At 40.3% G+C, this 19798-nt stretch overlaps 2 protein-coding genes across 2 annotated transcripts in view; one reads left to right on the forward strand and one right to left on the reverse strand.

Annotated features, from left to right (window-relative positions):
• Positions 1 to 6223: 6223 nt before the first annotated feature.
• dio1 (iodothyronine deiodinase 1) lies at positions 6224 to 10322 on the reverse strand. Its single transcript, XM_034146651.1, has 4 exons — positions 9920 to 10322; positions 9694 to 9837; positions 7608 to 7807; positions 6224 to 7226 (listed from the first exon to the last, which is right to left on the reverse strand). The coding sequence occupies exons 1-4, from the start codon at positions 10254 to 10256 to the stop codon at positions 7161 to 7163; spliced, it is 747 nt and encodes a 248-aa protein (XP_034002542.1). The 5' UTR covers positions 10257 to 10322; the 3' UTR covers positions 6224 to 7160.
• A 5272-nt stretch (positions 10323 to 15594) lies between these two features.
• The window catches only part of LOC117496167 (zinc finger protein GLIS1), a 72452-nt gene continuing 68248 nt past the window's right edge, over positions 15595 to 19798 (forward strand). The window contains exon 1 of the mRNA XM_034147881.1: positions 15595 to 15874. Within this exon, the coding sequence (XP_034003772.1) occupies positions 15595 to 15874 (280 nt within the window). The remainder of the gene's footprint in view (positions 15875 to 19798) is intronic.

Here is a 19798-nt window from a genome sequence, read left to right on the forward strand (position 1 = left end):
AAGAGTAATAAATTATTTTCACAAACTAAAAGGACAGGAAAAAAGCACTGGTTATGCTTACTTTCAAAAAATCTTTACACTGTTCGGTAGTATATAAGTGAGAGTGTTGAGATGCCCAACAACCCACTACTATACCATCGAGGCATTGTTAATTGGGTGGAGGATCTTTAAGGGGGATTCATTTAGGAGCCGTCTTACTTTTGTTAAGTTAAGATATTTTATCTCCACCTGCTGGAGAAAGCTGTGGGATACAGCTCGAAGGTTGAGCTTGAGCTTAGAGTCCATGCTCAAGTTCTATTGTTGAGATCATATGAGTGCTTTCTGGAACTTATTATCTTTTAATATAAGTTGGTCAGTGAAATAATGACATCTCATCATAGTTTGGTAAATCAGAAGCAAAGATAGTAAAAAAAAAAGAGAGAATATGTTTTTTGTTGGATTTTGAAGATGATACAATTTCCGCCAGATGGGTCTCTCCAATATCTGAGCCAAAATGAAAAACAGCCTCATGTTGCTCTCCTGTTGGAGTAAAGATGGCTCCACACTGCCCTCTGGTGGGCGCAGAGGACCCTCCTGCAGAGACCTCTGGCCTACAGACAATATTTCCACTCCCTCAAAGCTACTGAACACACGGTTCATTCTGGCTTTTGATTAACCTAAAGATTTAGACGTGGATACTGATCCATGTTTTGGGAGGATCGGACATTGTTCTGGCTCTGGTCTAACAACAGGAAGTGAGGCTAAACTGCTCTCACAGGATGTGGCCAAAGCTTCCCTTTGACTTTAGAGCCACAGAGGTTATAAAAGCTGTAGCAACACAAATACTGTGTTGTTGACTAATAAAAACCATAATAATTTGTAACCATGAGCTGTAGTCTTTCTTGATTTTTGTCACATGATCCTTTTGTGCTTTATATATTAAGATATTACTGTTTTCAAAGGGGTTTATTTTCACAGTCACTTTAGTCACACTGATCAGAAAAGTCTGGAACTCCCTTCCACAACACATCAGAGACTGCACCGACCCCACCCCCCTTCTACACAACACTGACCAAAACACACCTCTTCAGACTGGCTTTTAACATGTGAATTATGTTGTGTTGCTGTTTTTATATTTGTATTCTATTATATCTCGTTTTATCACCACTGTAAAGCGTCTTTGAGCACCTGAAAAAGCGCTTGGAAATTAAATGTATTATTACCAACAACGCTGCTGTTTTATTGCATTCATTATGAAAAATAAAACAGGAAAACATTTTAAACTGTAGCCAAATGTATATAGGCCTACAGGTTATTAATGTTTGTGAAGAGAAGGGGAGGCAAAGGCAACAACAAAGACAATAGGAAAGCCAATATAAACAAATTATAAAAAATACTGTTAAAAAGTAGTGAATTTGATTCTTCTTACCTTGTGGTAAATACAACTATATTTGACAGTTGCATCTTCAGCATTTTCCATAATCAAAACCGTTGCTTCTTCACCATTAACATCAATAATACTTCTGCCTTGAAATAAAACTCACATCTGATTAATGGTTAATGTTGGAGTGGCCTTTAAAATAATTGTAGACACACTGGTAGCCAAAATACTTGTGGTGCGAAGATTAGAAAGTTAGGTATTAACCCATATCAGCACCTGTATTACAATTCAAATATGTGTGTGTGCATTGGATTTGTTGAAGTCAGCATGACTTGCCACATACGGTTCATTAGGTTTACCATTTATCACTTCCAGACAAGACAGCAAACAAAAGTTAGTGTCATGCCGTGTCACACAGCTGTGTGTGTGTGCCAATAGGGCGGGTCATACTCAGGTGCCAAAATGAATCTGAAGGAAATCCTAACATGAGGGGTGTCGAAATTATGTGTTTTTCAATGGGGAATTCAAATATGAGCTTATTTTTTGGATAGGATAACTCTAACCTACATCGTTTTGTATTTCTAAATTGGCAATTTTACCCTTTCGAACCTCAATATAAGATAGTAAAAGATATAAGGGAAATCATTTATATTGACAAAGCCAAATCATTTTTACATATTTATTAACAGGTGAACTGCATATATAAAACTGGATAAGACTACAAAGATACATCTTCTGACTTCTTGAACTTTGCCAGGTGGCACAAGTCCTGCTTTGACTCATTCTTGGACATCAGTCTCCTGCTGGTCTCCTGAGCTCTGATCCCTCCATCCCTCTTTTCCTGTGAGAAGTACTTAGCAGAAGCCTCGGTCACCATTTTAACAACCCTCTCAATGCTTTGAGTATGGCAAGGCCAGTTGAGTACCTCCATGGGGGTTTTGATGAAGTTTTTCACCTCTGAGGTGCTTATCAAGCAGGTGAGAGGTGGCTCTGACACACCTTCTGACCAGCTGATCAAGTCCCCAATACTGGAAGCATCACAATTGATGTCAGGAGTCCTTCTGGTCCTGACAGAGGAGTCCCCCAGTTGAGTGTCTGGGTCCCCCTCTCCCCTAATGGCCAGGATTCTCTCCACCCCCTCAATTCTCTCCTTCTGATCCTCAGAGCACAGCAGTGTTTGGAGGATGGCTTCACTGTGGGCATACCAAGCAGATCTTCTCACAGTTGGCATCACAAGGTCCAGCACCTCCTTCCTCTGGGACTTGAGGCAGTCCAGCTGAAACAGGATGTGCCTGGGCCCTTCGATCCAGGAGTGCTTGACCTTCACATTAAACCAACATGGATAATACACTCCAATGATGAATTCCACAATCAATTGTAGATTCTTCAGTTTCTTTCCTTTAAGTCCGTGCTTTGACACCCAGAGCCTGAGAAGTCTGTTTGCTGTGGTGAGCCAGCGGCTGTGGTTTACTGGTCCAATCTCCAACAGAGCCAGCCTTGCAGGAAGCACTCCATCCCTGACTGCACAGACAATTTTATAGCCATAGTGTTGATCAGTTGAGAGATCTTGAATGACCTTGTCAGGCAGCTTGATCAGTGGAGGGCCAACAAAGATCCGGGTGAAGTTTGGATTGATATCCAAGTCTGTAGCGGAATCAAGGAGCTTTCCTATTGGCCCAGATAATTTGCTGTCTGATAGAGTAGGGCCATCAAGGCCAACAATGAGATGGCGCAGGGGAAGTTCACCAGTGTGCAGGTTGCACACCAACCACACCAGCTTTCTCCCCAGGTGCAGCTCCAGCTTTCGCATTACCCCAGCTTTCACACCAGTGTTGACATTAGTTGAGTCTCCTCCAATGGCCGATAAGGTCTTATCAAAACCCCTTTCTTCCAGCCAGGCAAACAGGAACTTAGCAATCTGCTCAGCATGTGAGTCCTCTTTAGTTGCTTTCTCTGGGGTAAAGTGGAACAGATAGTTGCTGCCAGGCTCACTAGCAACACTATAGTGTTCTTCTTTGATCATTGCAGGAAAAGATTGGTCACTGCCCTCAGCTTCCATCTTCACATTTGTCAGGTCAATCCGCCCATCAAAGAGGATGCAGGAGATCCCCCCCCATCTCCCTGCACTTCTCCTCAAACTCTTCTCCCAGCTCTCTCATCAACTTTTCCTGTGCTCTCTTGACCTTGTTTTTATCAATCACTTTACTTGTGTTGTCTTCTGTGATGATTCCTGCATCAATCAGAGCTGCAGTTGCTATCGCTGCAGTTGGTCTCAGCCCTATGCCATACCTTACACTAGCAAGCGCAATATTTGGAATATCATCATAGTTTTTTTTTTTTTTTTTTTTAAGCTGCAGGCTCAGGTTCAGTTTCAGGGAAGAGCTCAACTTCAGGGACAAACTCATCTTCAGCACCACTCTCCAATTCCAGATCCTCATCGCCCTATGCCATACCTTACACTAGCAAGCGCAATATTTGGAATATCATCATAGTTTTTTTTTTTTTTTTTTAAGCTGCAGGCTCAGGTTCAGTTTCAGGGAAGAGCTCAACTTCAGGGACAAACTCATCTTCAGCACCACTCTCCAATTCCAGATCCTCATCACCATCTGCCAAAAACCTCTTAACATCCTTCCTGGCTTCCTTGTCTGCTGCTGCAGCATTTCCCTCCTTGCTCCTTCTCCTTTCCTCAGCCATGTTTTCCATCACCTGCCTTTCCAATGTCCTCACCTGTCTCTTGTGCTCCTGCAGATCAGGGGCCCCCATTTGGTGGGGTCCTTTACTTCCAACCTTCTCTTTCTGTCCCTTGATGTATGCAAGATCTTTTAAAGGAATCCTTTTCTCTCTGCTGCAGGAACAGTTAATGTGGGCTTGGATCACACAGCCATCACAGCCTCCCCTCTCACAACTGGTAATCTGACACTTGCAAGTCAAAATATCAAATAATTGGTCTAACTTGACACTGAACCTCTCTTTGGCATCAAGTTTGCCCTTCCCAAGGGAAAACTTCACTGCCTGATTCCAGACCTCCTTGAGCTTGGACATGATGGTCACCTTTTCATTTATAACAGGTGGCTTGAAAAGAGCATTCGCTTTGCTCCACTGACCAATCAGACCAGGGAAGATGTCACCCACCAGCTGGTCCACTGGGTAGTTCCTCCTATCATCTTTACTTTGATCCCTCAAGTAGATGCCATACCTCAGGATATCCCTCACAGTTGGCAGTTCAGACACCAACAGCTCTCGCCCAGTGCCAACAAGATTACTCAAATGAGAAGTAGATTTTGCCCTTGTTTTGACTTGAGCCATTTCAACTAGTTCACACTGAAAACACTGATACACAATTAAGTTTCATTTCCTGTAAGTTTAAACTTCAGACAGGAACACAAAATCCCCGACTTCAAAATAAAAGCCCTGACTTCAAAATAAAAGCCCCCCAATTTAGTCTCTTTTTTCCAGAAGAATAGCAAAATAATCCAAAAATAGATAATATTCAACTGCAAATTGATGTAGGTTAGGTTTATCAGAATGAAAAAATGTCTTCAGATTTGTATTCTACACGCCAAAATACGTTATTTGAACACCCCTCTCGATCAATTTACAAAAAATAAATAGTATGGCCCGCCCTAGTGTGCCAACATTGCAGACCTGCAGCCAATGTCTTCTAAAAAAACATGGAACTTTGCAGATCATCTTATATTCATGGGTCGGGGGGGGGGGGGAAAGAGCGAAGAGTCAACGTGACTCAGAGAAGAGATTATGCAACAACAGATGTGTCTCAAACATTGGCTTACACTCAGAGCTGATGTTTTTCATTGTTGGAGCATTAAAAGGGGCCCTATTATGCTTTTTAGGGATTTTTCTTTCCTGTAGTGTGTTCAATGGGTTTTTGTGCATGTAAATGGTCTGCAAAGGCCAAAATCACAGTTCCCTCCAGAGGGAGTTTCTCTCCCTAACACCCCCCCTCCCCCACCTTTCCTTTGTTTATTTCCTAAACATAGTGACATCACTGTGTAACACTTGCACTTCTCTTGGCTAGCAGTCTAACACATTGTGTTGATAGGCTAAGGGGCGAGACATCCCTAAGTTGTTGACCAATCACAACAGAGCCGGCCAGCTAACCAATCAGAGCAGACTGGGCTCTGGTTTCAGACAGAGGGTGTTTCTCAATCGCGAGTACGCTTGCTTGGTAGCACATGTCTGCCGAGCATCTTGCTTCAGAAGCGAGTCAAGAATACTTCCTGGCATTCGGAAAACGAAGTGTGGAACACGCTAGCAAGTGTGCAAGTGTGCGTCATATGAGAGGCCCCACCTTACATCTTCCGCCACAGATTTGGGGAAATTGGTCCGTGCGCAAAGCATTGTGGGGATTTTAAGACCGCGAAGTCTACTCATGTGCAGACTCGATATTTCTCCAAATGGAGTACGCCGGGCTCGGTAGATTTCCAAGTATACTGGAGATTGGAACAGTACTTCGGCGGCACTCGATGACGTAGTATGCTTGAAATAGTGGCTCTGAAGCAGCTTTACTCGAGATTAAGAAACACCCAGAGGGTGAAAAGAGGTGCTGCAGCACAGGCAGTATGAGAAAAATAAAGAGCTTTTTGAACATTAAAGTATGTAAACATGTCACAGTAGAGACACAACATACAAATATGAACCTGACAATTAGCAGAAGAGGGTAACTTTGAACATCAATGTTGTTGCTAGTTATTTCCATACAGCTATGTTGACTTGCATTAAAAGAAGGAATATGGAAACTTTAAAAATTATCATTTGCTAACAAGTGTCAGGACTGAGAAAAAAACAAGTAATTGATGAACTGCACGACATGATACGTCATATGTTACTTATAAATTGACAACATGAGTCTTTACATTTTATTCTTTATTATACCATAGTGAAAACATTGGATATAAAAATATTCAAAACAACATGCAGACTGTTTAACAAGATGAATATTTTGTTTTTAAAGTGTAATCGAGAATGCTCCTACATAATTCAGAGAAGGCCTCTTTTTGAGTCATCAGATTACAGTCACCAGAGGTTTGCACTGTAACCATCATATATAAAGTAGACTCCTGTCAAACCACATAGGAGCATTCAGACATAACAAACCAATAATGATCAAGTCATTATCCTTTTTTTCCATATACACTTGTTGATTGCACTTTATTTTATTTCGGTTCTTTTTATAATGCTTTTTTGTTATTGTCAATTTTCTGGGTTTTTAACATGTATTTGACTGTTGTGAAACAATGTTTTGAAAGTTTATATACAAAAAGAAATCTATGAACAGAAAATATGATCTGCAAGAGAAGTGGGAAAAAATGTGCTTTTTGACTTAGACGGTAAGGCCTTTTAAACTTTAGAATAAGACAACTTCGGGGATATCTCCTGAACATTGTGCGATACCTCAAACACAAACTCTTGACTGAACTGTCTCTGTGTGTGTTTCACTCCATCGGGCTGCAGAGGCCAACGGTTTAATCTGCAGCCGTCACTAAGAAACACTGAGAGGCGAATTCAAACTCAGAGATTGGCGGTAGAGGTATGTTTACAGAGTACAGGAGAGCCTGGAAGCAATACTAGTGCAAGTTTGTAGGGGTTACAATGTCTCTTCTCATTTAAAATGTAATGTAAGAGATGCTAGAGAGCAGTTAGAGCCACAAGCTGATGTAGCAGTGTAATCATTATAGTCTTGATTAATAAGTAATGTATATTAGTTATGTTGGTTATAATGTTATACCCCTATTCAAATGAGAAATCAGAGACCCTTACATATCATTCTGGTCGGATTGTCTTATTTTATTTTCTCCAGGAACGCACGCAACTCCATTGGATTGTAGTCCCAAGGCCCTCTGCCCCCCTAGAGAAACACAGATAAATAAATGTTACGCATAAGAAAAGAACAGGTTCCTTTATATATATAACACTTTCAGAAAGAACACGATATAACGTCCATGACATTTGATAACATGTAATTGTACACTTCTGACTTGGCAAACATAAACCAGGCACCATGCCCAGAATTTGATTGTTGTGTCTATGTATCAATGCTCCTCCTCATGGAATGATTTTAATTCACGTGATCGCGTGAAAGGAGCCCTACTGTCTAGACACGGTCATTAAGAGGCATTAGGTGCTCGTAGGGTAGAGTGTGCAGTGAAAGAACATTTACTTGGAAACTCTCCAATCATTATACATAAAATAAAAGTATAAACATTTGCTTTTGTTTGAGAGATCTCACCTTGTAGACAACTTTCCCAGCCTGCAGCACGTAAAGCCTCTCAGGCAGAGCACCGTACTTTATGGCAGCAGCGTTGTCCATTTCATCCACAACCACCGTACAAAGGGGCTCCTTTTGGAGCAGGATCTGTGCCGCGGACAGCCTGTCTTCCAGGCTCTTGTGCTTCTTGATGTCGATGTTGTTTTCAAATGACCAACCGTCTGACACAGAGAATAGAAATGTGATTTTAACTGTGCACTGAAGCACAACTTCCAAGTTATGGAAGACATAAGAAAAGTAGTTTAATGGATGTTGCATAAGTGCATTGCAGCATTTTATTGTAGTGAATGCAGCCCAGATTATGTCAGTGTTGCTGCCAGAACTCAATGCACAACGCTACAAAAAGGGCTTTCATAGTGAACTCAAAGACCCAATGTTCAAGTGCTCTGGAAGAACATAGAATGCAATCAAAAGAAGACTCAACATAAGAGTTTTTGATGTATTCAATAGGCGCATTCACACCGCAGTACTTTTCCCACTTTAGTTCTGATATAGTTCCGAAATGTCGCGTTCACACCAAAAAGAGCCGTAACTAAAATGAGTTCATGAGAACCTTTCTACCCCCTTTTCCGTCCCTGCTAGAGAGCAGGTACTTTCGTGGGAGAAAAAGGTTCCTATGTCTGATTGGCTGGGCGGAATGCAAACCACGCCCCGTAAAACTCCCAAAAAGTTTTGTGAAGCCGCCATTTTATTATCCTCGCATTAGCATTAGCCCAGCGCAGAAACGCAGAGAGACTAACTTATGGCAACACAAAAGAAAACATGGGAGCGGTGGAGATGAGGAGGTGTTGGCGTTCTGGCGATTTACTCGGAAGGCTTCAGTAGAAGCTGCTGAGAGTCCCAGCAGCTTCTGGGAGAAGTGACGTCAGCGGCTTCATTTGCCTAATCCTCCCCCAGGGACTTATTCCGGTGTGAACGCGATCTGTACTTAGTTCATGAGAACTAAAGAGTTCTGATTAACTAATTTCTGATGAACCTTTGTGGGAAAAGTACTGCGGTGTGAATGCGCCAAATCACAATAGTTAAAGGTGGGGTATGTAATTTTGGAGAAACCAGCTCGAGTGCGCTAGAATTTGAAAATACACAACCGGAAAAAAATCTGCCACTTCCTTACAGAGCCCCTCCTCCAACACACACGAACGCGCACATGACCAATGAGGGCACGAGATACATTTGTGCACAGATGGAAGGCTGACAGGCAGGTAGGCCATCCAGTTATTTTAGCCGGACCGGCTAAAATGATTGGTCGTGCTTTTTACAGCGCTACGGCTTCCACAGATTACATTTTTTTATATATTTATTGTCACAGCATTTAATATATTCATTGCTATCGGGATGTTAAGAGCATTCCATGGAATATAACAAGTGTATCTCGAGCCGGTTTCTCAAACTTACCTACCCTACCTTTAAAAGGTGGGGTATGTAATTTATTTCAGAAACACTTTTTGTTATATTCCATGGAATGCTCTTAACATCCCGATAGCAATGAATATATGAAATGCTTTGACAATAAATCCATTAAAAAAAATGCATCTGTGGAAGCCGTAGCGCTGTAAACAACGACCAATCATCTGAGCGGCCCGGCTAAAATAACTGGATGGCCTACCTGCCTGTCGGCCTACCTGCCTGTCAGCCTTCCATCTGTGCACAAATTTATCTCGTGCCCTCATTGGTCATGTGCGCGTTCGTGTGTTTTGGAGGGGCTCTGTAAGGAAGTCTGAAGGAAGGGGCAGATTTTTTCCGGTTGTGCATTTTCAAATTCTAGCGCACTCAAGCTGGTTTCTCCAAAATTACCTACCCCACCTTTAAAGGACATTAATAAATATAGATGATTATGTTCTTTCAGTAAGTAACAAACAAGTATTATAATAAGGCACTCATGCATCTTTATCTTATCTTATTTTTTTAATTGTGCTTTATTATTGTCCAATGTGCACTTTATTTCTTTGTTGACCTTACCGTTACTCTGTATGCATAGTTCCTCCATCAATAAATTCATGGTGATAAAACAATGACTTGACTTGGCACTCGTGCTGCCTTCACTTACCTGTTGAATGCGCCTCCTCGATGTAGATCACAAGAAAGTCGGCTACATCGCTGAAGTCCTTGACGAGTTGCTTGAACTCCTCAAGTTTGTACATAAACGGGGGTCAGGTGCAACTTCCGAAATTCAACACCAGCATTCTGTTGTCTGCAGAGAATAAAAATACAGCTCTACATTTAGCAGCATGGAGAAATATAATCAGACAATAACACCACATCTCACCACGTACCTTTCACGAACCGGCTGATTCTTGATTTCGTTCCCTCCATGCTGACCACATCTGTGTCCGGAGCTTCTCCTCCCACAAACGCCTCTTGTCCGAGGGACAGCCACATGTGATGAGAGGCAGTTTTGAAGAACAGGAAGGAGCCAAACGTCGGACCCCAATCTTCAAACTTAAAACTCGGATTCTGGGTCATGGTGGCTCTTTCACCCAGTTTGAGGATCATCTTCTTGGCGAGACGTGGTGACACGTACAGCATAATGCCCAGTATGATATTGGCTCCCACCATGAAGCAAAACATGCATGCTGTCGTGAAATAAACCATTAACCTGTTCGGAGACATGGTTGCTCCTTGGTGGTGGACTCCTGTTTGCACAGAGCCTGTTGTGAACCAGACATATTATGTGGGTTAACCATAGACTGGGTTAACGCCCACAGATGCATTCATGGCCTCTTTTAAGAACATGTACTTTCTAGATCCGAAGTAGGCCTACAATACGTTGGAGGATCACTGAACACTCTGTGTATTGATAAAATGGATAAAGGTGGGTTCACGATATGCTACACAGACTCTCACAGTCTCACAAAGGTGTATTATTTTAACTACCTAAATATGAGTCAAACAAAACGAAACCAACCACTTAATCCAATACTTCTAATGTACAGACTTTGATTCGCCAACGTTAGAACATGAATGGGATAATTTATCTTTATCTTCAGCAGCTTTATGATCTCTGTCGCCTTCCGTTGAGTGGGCAAGCAGTTCATTCACCTGCAAAAACACTAGCTAGGTTTTTTAACGATTCGAAATGTTATAATATTTTTTTGTTAAAAAAAAGTGTATTTGTTTAATATAAAGTTATAATGAATAATAAGCATAGTAATAAGACGTTACTCATTGACGCTAGCAGCAGAGTGTGAGGGTGTCACTGCCAGCACTAATTAGCAGTTAGTTTCTTTAAAAATGGCGCTAGCTATCGAGCTTCTTCAATGGCTAGCTAGCTAACGTGTTAGCAAACAACTGCTTAGCTTCTTAAATTCGTCATTGATATTTTGGAGACAGTGAGCGACATGGACGGGCCTCCGACTTCAGTCCTCTTACTCCTGACATGCCGAATGTAAGTGTGATTTAAATACAAAGGTTTTTTCTACATTACATACAATGCTTCTTAGCAAGCTAACGTCAAACGTTTTTCCACCACCAAGTGTAGTTAACGTTAGCTCTTTGATTAGTCAATAGCTAGCTCATTTTCTACTGCTTTGTAATACTTTAGGCTGCAGAACAGCATTTGTTCACCCTAACAATACCATTCCCACCCCCATACTGCTCCAGATGAACCAGCTCCCTGGGTTTATCACAGGAAAGAAAAATGTAAAGCCTAATTAATTATGAACATTGACCCAATTTTGCATGTTATTCTTTTTTTTTAATGATTTACTATTAAGCAGACCAAGGTCCCGTTTTAAATCCTATATTACAACTCCATCATTTTGCTCAGTAACTATTTGCAGGAAGTCAAGTAGACTAATGATCCAACATGGATAACACACACAACAAATCATGCATTTGAAATGAATGCTGCTCAGACAAAACCCCAGCAAACTTTCATCTTTGAAAAGTGTTGTATTAACATATCAAATCATGCTTTTTAATACATTGGGTTAATTACTGGTGATGTTATATAAATAACATGTTAATTGGGGTTTTTCAACTATGACCAAGTTAATTAAAATAAACAATGTACAACGTTTTAATCTTATTCAAGTTGCACCTGCCTAGTCTTCATGGGTCATTCATTACCAATCATTTGTTTGAAAGAATACTATGAATCTCCGCCATATAAATATATTTATTTAAAACTGCCTGATTTCCTTCTGTAATGTTATTTTGTTCACAGCAACATATCCTTAATATATTGAGGCATACTCTGTTTGTGAGACACAAGTTTGTGCACAGTCACTGTGATTGTCGATAAAGTCAGTGTGAATGAGTGATACCAAGGATGCTCAACTTTTGCCTACAGGGTAATTTCAGTTTTGTTATCTGGCTTAACATGTCAAAAACCTTTGACCACGTTACCCTCTTAAAAGTGCTCCTTTGTCACAACTAAAGTACAACTAAAGATTGTATGTGTTTGAGCCTTCAGGGATAGGCCAGTCCATTTCTCCTCTGAGATTTAACTATGGGTATTTTAATATTTAAATGTTTAAAAAGTTTTCCTTTACATGAAGGTCTGGCACACGTCCTTCAGGATGTTCCTCCCCGGTAATGGGTAATGGATGTGTCTTCCTTGCTAAATTAATGTTATCTTTAAAAAGAAACAAGCAACCGTCATGCCATCTAGACCAGTGGTTCTCAACTGGTGGGTCGCGACCCAAAAGTGGGTCGCGGACCCGTTTCAAGTGGGTCGCGGATGTGTGAGTGAAGAAAAAAAAGTTGAAAAAAAAAATTCAATTTTTTTTTTTTTTTTTTTTGGGAAAAAATGCAAACTTTTATTTTGAAGGACCGATTTTCTAACGCTGTGCATGCAGTAGGCGTTGGACTGGAAGTACCGGAGACCATAAATGGTTTTGAAAACTTCTGTCACGTAGTGATCATCTTCTCAATAAAACATCCCTGCTGATGTTTTTTCGAGTCTTCTGGCCAATCAGAATCAAGATTGTTGCCGGAAGTCCCCACGGAGAATAACTGCGGTAGAACTATTCTTTATACATCCATGGGTACAACTTCAGATACAAATGAACACATAATGAAATATGACCCCCGGTTTGATGATTGACAGGTCACAGAACAATGGGAGCTATCTACCCTTACCCACAATTTAAAGTAAGTCACACAGACTCTCTCCTCTTTACTCTTCTCTCAGCAAGCTGTCAGAACTAAATGAAAAACAAACAATGGCATAAAATATTATTAATATGTCGGGTAGTAATAGATTTATTTATTTTCTTCTCAGAGTGTACCAGAATGCGTAGTTTATGTTAGTATTTCTAAAAATCTCCTGGGGGAGAATCCCCCCAGACCCCCCTGCTGGGGTTGGGTTTTCAGCATGTGTGCCTTTTTATATAGTTCAGCTTTGATTCCATCATCTCATTAAACCTTGTTTAAAAGCATACTTTAGTTCTGTGAAGGGATATATGCACTGTACTTCACTTTTATTAATATTGTATTCTGAAAAGCGTATATATTACAGCACGATTTTTTGTTGAATAGGTTTGAGTGCTTCAAAATGTTGGGTCGCGATGTATTGACCAAGTAAAAAGTGGGTCCTGAGGCCTGACCAGTTGAGAACCACTGATCTAGACCATAAAACTCATTTCCCCAGTTCCCAAAATGATGTAAATAGAATTGAATGAATTTGGCAAACATTTTCCAAATGGTTTTATTATGACGCTACCTAATCTTTATTGGACACAGACAGACTATATAAGATAACGGCTACAGTTCTTCTAAATGATTCACTTTTTTCCCCCCTCATTGACTTTCCTCACTTCCTTTCCTTGCTAGCAGATAACTGTCCTAGACCGTAAATACTGATATTATTACCATTGTGTATTAAATGTTTTTACTTTACTTGATTGGTATTTGTGAAGTGATATAACTTGCTGTGCAGGGTTTCCCAAGCGTTTGTGGATTATTCAGGTAGGTTTCTGTGAAGCGTGTGTCAACGCTTGTTTGCTTTTACCTGGAGCTAAAACACAAATAAAGTATTTATTTTACATTATTTTCCAAGTTACACAAGCACATCCCGTGCCTGGTTAAACCAGTGCCACTTTGCAGATTTAAAACCCTATTATTTCCATTATTATATTATGATAACGTTTTAGCCAAATTATTGATTTTAAGCTTAAATTACTTGCAAAACATTTGAAAAAGCCATTAAACTCACATCAGACACAACCTATTTAATGATTAAAGATTTGGATTCTAGACATTTCTTTCACTTTAACGTCAGTATTTGTTTTTTTCAAGAGTTATTCGACATATATACCAGATAAAACAATAGTTAAAATGTTTGCAGGATTACAGATTAAGATTATAAAAAGCCACTTGATTACTGAATTATAATAGGAAAATGTCATCAAAGAATTATGAATATTCTTATTTTATTTTGATAAACCAGATCTGTTATAAAGCCTACTAACAATGTTCACAGATATCTATTAAAACAATCAGTATAGAGTTACAGTTAAAGGGCAGTGTATGTTTTCAGATTCATTTCACATTATATAATGAACATTTTTGTGTCCAATCTTTTCTTGTAGATCTTCATTCACGCGGTTTCATATTTCCAACAGCACGTGAAGGCAGCATCAAAACCAGTTGTTCCCGTTCTGCTTTTTTTTTTTCGGGTTTTACAACCAGGACTTCACCTTGTACCTACTAACAAAACTCACCTGTTACATAACACATACAATTTCACTTGACAGTTTGTCACACACGCCTTGCATTTGCACAATTATGTGTTTAAACTCTGACCGGGGTTAAGACGTGTCCTTCCAGAGAAAGGCCACTAAGAGGCGCTGCAGATCCGCATATCCAACATCGATACAAACTCTCTCAACGCTGGGTTTATCACAGGAAAGAACAATTTACACCTTCCTTTATTATGAACATTGACATTATTTGGCATTTTAATTATGAACTTTTTAGTAAGCTTCGTTCCAGTATTAAATCCTATATTAAAAATCCATCCTTTTGTTCTGTAGTTTTATACAGTTTCCTCCATGATCCAACTCAAAACATACTCAACAAATCATGCAGTTGAAATAATAATAATAAGGGCAGCTCCGAAAAAACAAAGAAAATTCTCCTCAAGGTTTTTGAGGATGTGTACCTATATCAAATCGTTAACTTAAATCATCTTAAATGTTCTGCTGTATGATAACATCCCAGTTTTCTTTTCTCAATCATACCTGTGCGTCTCAGCCTCCCATTGATCTGGATTGGGCTGCAAAACAACTAAACTAAAAAAGTGACAGCTGTTTTGTAAGTCAAGAGCCTGAGGCAATAACCTATAAATACATTTAAACTTAATGTAATGCACGTTATATCGATATAACCCTGCATTTGATATACATTACATGGCAATGGTTGTAGTTGTATCTCCCACCGAGGAAGATGTGCACCAAAGCTTGGACAACACTTTTTGTTTTGTTTTACCTTTTCTTTTCCATAGAGCTTTGAATGCTTGGTCAACATGCATACTGTACAGATTATAACCCCAGTAGCTCGCAATCTTCACTTCTTCGCTCAGAACCACACACAGCTGTCTTGATCCAGATCTGTCCTCCCACAGAAACACGGACACACTCTCCATTGGTGCTCCGGATTCATGCGGAGTGTGGAGCTGCCTCGCCGGGTGCCAATCAGAAAGAGGGAGAGGGGGGGGGGGGGGGGGGGAGAGGGAGAGACGCATGGGATGCTGATGACTGATCCTCACTGAGAGGATGCTATCGATCAGGCTTGCAGACGCTCTTCCTCCCACTGTGATAAATATGCTGATTTGCGCAATTGGATTTGCTTCTGCTCCTCATTGGCTAATTGAATAAGGTAGGTGGTACCAAATCCCTGAAGTTTCACCAGTTGCTCCAATCTTGTTCAAGTGCATGCAGTGATTTGATTATTGTTCATTCGCAGGTAATGTGAGCGCACACTGCATGGGAAAGCCGAGTGATCAATGCAGAACCCCTCAGCGCTGTTCGGGATGGTGAGCCACTGTCAGACCCAAACTTTCTCAGACTTTCCCGGCCTTTCGCTCTCCGTGTACGGCAGCAAGGCGGACCTGTGTTCGTGGAGAGCCGGTAACGGTGGTTTCGGATCGCAGATTTGCCGGAGCCCAAATGAAACCCCGACGCACATGAACTGCGCCAGCCCGAAGAGATTCAGCGCGTCCGAAGAAAAGGCGCATCTGGCGGCCAAAGCTCCGCGATCGTGCCTGTCTTTCCCCCCTGTGCAAGGTAAGCCCCTTAAGTCCCCGTTTTATTGATGTTTTGACGTGTTTAAAAGTTGATTTAATCGAGTCACATTTAATGGAATTATTTTTGACCCCATTCAGACAAACTGTGAGGATAACAATAACATTTTCGGTCGGTTTGCCAATTTGACCAATTATTTCAAGGTTTATTTGAGATAAAGTCCAACAATAATGTTGCTTTCACATGGCTCCTCGAGAGCATCCTTTGAAGCAGCTGTGTATTTGTGTTGAGAGCCCTGTTTGTGGATTAGGTCTGTTAATTAAACCCAGATCTCACTTGGATCATCGGCCAAATCATAAATAACACCAGAATCAAAGTCAATGCTGCACACGAAGGCCATGTGAGGGATGTACAGTGTGAGGAAAAACTGCCAAGTAAGTGTGCGTTTCCCAAGGATGTTCACAAGGCATGGCAGCGTTTTCGTGGGAGGATTAGTGTGATGTTGGCTCATTTAGGTAAATATGGAGAGCTTAAAACAACATTTTCAATAATAATTAATTGAAAAATCACATTTTCTTTCAAATTTAGAATAATATTAATCATGGAGATCTCTTTATGCTCAAATGGCTCCTATTTAAACAATTGCCTTACACAAGTAGAATAAACTTTGACTTTGGCTCATCAGCGAAAATCATAATTTCAAAACAATTACACAGATGAAATGAGCACATGTCATGCAGTGGAAACTGGGCTGAGTCCCTGCTGCTCCATCCTGTTTAGACAGAGTGTTGTTGTGAGAGGGAGGGCGGAGGTAATTACAGCCCCGTCCTAAATTATGATTAGACGGAACAGACTTTTATATTAGCAATCATCCTCGCAGCAAGAAGAGGATCAACGGATTTGATTATTGTTTCTCCCCGCTAAACACAAACCATATGTCTGCTGGATGCGTCTCAGCAGTTATGAGATCTGTTGGAGCTCGATTCAGCCCTCCATCCGCAGCATCCCGGCCAGAATGAATCGTGTCATTGTGTTTGCAACGCTTTTGAACTCACTTCCCGTAAATTGTGGGAACACGAGAGTATGTTATGCGTTTGTGCATTATGTTGAGCAGATTGACATTGCGGCAAACACATATCTGTCTGTTTGGTTATGAGTCTGTGAGGCAGCTGAGTGATAGTTCTTACATTTCTTGTGGGTTTATGAATTAAAATAGTTTTCCGCCTCCTTTAGGAGTGCGAGAAAATAACCCAACATCTCCTTCCTCACACACATACTGATCCAATTACAAATTAAAACATATTGCACACATATGATTTTCTTATTCAGTTTAACTTGTACTCCTACCTCTATCCTGTATGAATATGAGCTGTATTCCAGGCATTTGCTGTTGTTTTATAGTCTCTCATGGTGAGAGTGCAGTATGAAAATGATCTCAGTACTCATCAGTCTTTTGTATCATGCCTCATTTCAGGCTGATCGTATTACACACTCCCATTTGGGGACAGAGCTGGGGTTTAAACTGCATTCTCCACCATTACTTTAGATTTATACTGAAAGGAATCTTTGCACAAACACGCAGTGTAATATTAATCCTGGTGGGAGTGAGACACCGGAGGAAGAACTTACCTCAGACGGGAGATTTTACTGTGTACCCTGCGATTGCAAAATGTGAAAAAGTTACTCATAAGAAGAATAAAAGTGATTCAATATTTTCTGGTAGACGAGGTGCAGTTTACGATGGTGCACTATGAGACCCTCATTCAGATTTCCTCGATTTATTTTCAATGTACTCTCACAAATGCAAATCTAAGGTGTTTTGTCTAATATATATAATGTCAGTTTTTCTGCATCTGTGTTTTTATACATGTAAAATTGAGTGAAAAATTGAAAGTGAGTAAGAGTCAGTTACAGAGCTGAACTTTCCACAGGCTTGAATTTTTTTTTTTACACGCCAGGTATCCTAAAATATATAAATAAATAACTCAATATTTAGTAAAAACACTTGCTTTAACTGTTCAACCTCACCATTGCTTTGCTATTGCAGCTATCCCTAGCATACATCCAATTAATTGTAATTTTCTTTACATTATGTTGAATAAATACAAATCAAAGTGGCATACATGACATCTGGTGTGTAGGTGTTTGAAACCGTGTGTATTAATCTTCATGAGCGTCTGATCATCCTTACACTGCGAGTGCACTGTGCTATAAATATTAGTGCCCACCAGCAAAGAAAATATTTAGCCTGCAAAGAAAAACACTTGACCCCTCTTGAAAAAGAATATCAGGTTTGAAAGGAGTGTGTACTCTAGCATCATTCGATACCTGTCTGAAGTTCCTCCTGTCCCGGGACGAAGCTGTGTGAAGTGTGTATGTGTGTGTGTGTGTGTGTGTGTGAGCTTATGTTAGGAAAATGTTTGAGTGCTCTGCAGTCCCAAACTCCCTCTCCGATAAATGCAGAGGTCTGTTGATTCAGCGAGTAAAGAGATGAGTAATGTATATTTGGATTTAATCATTGTTGGAACTACATTGCTATGGCTGTTTCTTGTCTTATGCACACATCATCGTGAAATGTTTTCTATAAAACCATACATACAAATATTTATACATGCAGTACACACACCTGTATGCAAGCACAGCAGCATCCATTGCTAACACACACTGTGCCAGCATATGCAAAACACATGCACTAAACATACATGCCACACATTGACACACACTTTTTTGTGGTGAAGTGGCATTGGCACCCATTTTGAATTTCCTCCAAATGACTTGGTTTCCTATGTTTTCCCCAGAAGCTTTTGTGGACGTCATACTGCGGGGCGATAATCTGACTGTTATGAGAAACAACCGACCATTACTGCGCCTCCTTTGAGCCTCCGCTGTGTCAAACGCTTAATGACAGCTTAGCAGTAGCTTGTGAATACTTTTGGTTGTGTGTGAGAAACACATTAAGAGCTTATGGTGAAGTCACTTATTCTAATCAAACAATGTGGTTTATTATTATTCTTTATGGAGAGGGGAACGGGCAGCTGGCATTAATTTACTCAGTTTTTTAACTTAACTTTAAAAGCAAAATGTTCTCTTTTTTTATACACTCTGATAATGGATAATACAAATGTTGCTCAAATATACTAATTAATGATTATCAAAGTACCCATAAATATGGCGTTCAGTCTTACCCATAACTGGTATTCACATTTAAAAATGTGGGTCGTTGTTTAGTGCTTTTCTTCTGGGTAAATCTTCAGATTTTAGTCCCATAAAGAAATGTTTTTACAGCTATGATTCTGGGAAAATGTTTGCTTCAGCAGTTTCAAGGGGTTTTGGATTTCCTAAATTACCGTGGACTTCAGGCTTATAATTGCTTTAAGTCTGGCTGTGAAGCACGCTCATATTGTTTATTCATCCTGGATCGCAGTATTTTCCATTGGTTTTGACTTGTTAGCCAGTTGTGACAGTGTTTAACCCATTTTGCTGAATCGGTAGTCTTTGTCAAGGACTCAAGGGTCTGTTAAGTTGTGGTTTCACAGTAGCGGTGCTTTGTTAATGTGTTGTTTTAATGCTGAAAATACAAAAGAAATGGCACTATTGATCCTGCGTCTTTGATGGGGAATGATTCAGCCAATGATGTAGGTGGGAAGTCTGACCACAATTTAAATTATAGGGGCGTCATATTGAATTTTGTTATGATCTTGAATCCATTTCTGTTTGACCTTCCTTTTGGAGCACTATAAAAGTAATATTCCCATGCTGTGTCTATTCAAATAATTCACTATGGTGTCATAGTGTGGTTTGGCAATCTGTATTTTTCAAGTCCAATTTGTTAAAAAGGTGAAACCCAAGCATTTTGCTTCCAACATCTTACAAATAAGTATTTGGCTGAACATCAACATGTCCTCCTATGTGAACATGAACGTCTGATATTAAAAGGACGGTATCGGCTCACATTGCAATACTTTA

This window comes from Trematomus bernacchii, unplaced genomic scaffold, assembly GCF_902827165.1.
Source record: "Trematomus bernacchii unplaced genomic scaffold, fTreBer1.1, whole genome shotgun sequence".
Classification (NCBI taxonomy): domain Eukaryota; kingdom Metazoa; phylum Chordata; class Actinopteri; order Perciformes; family Nototheniidae; genus Trematomus; species Trematomus bernacchii.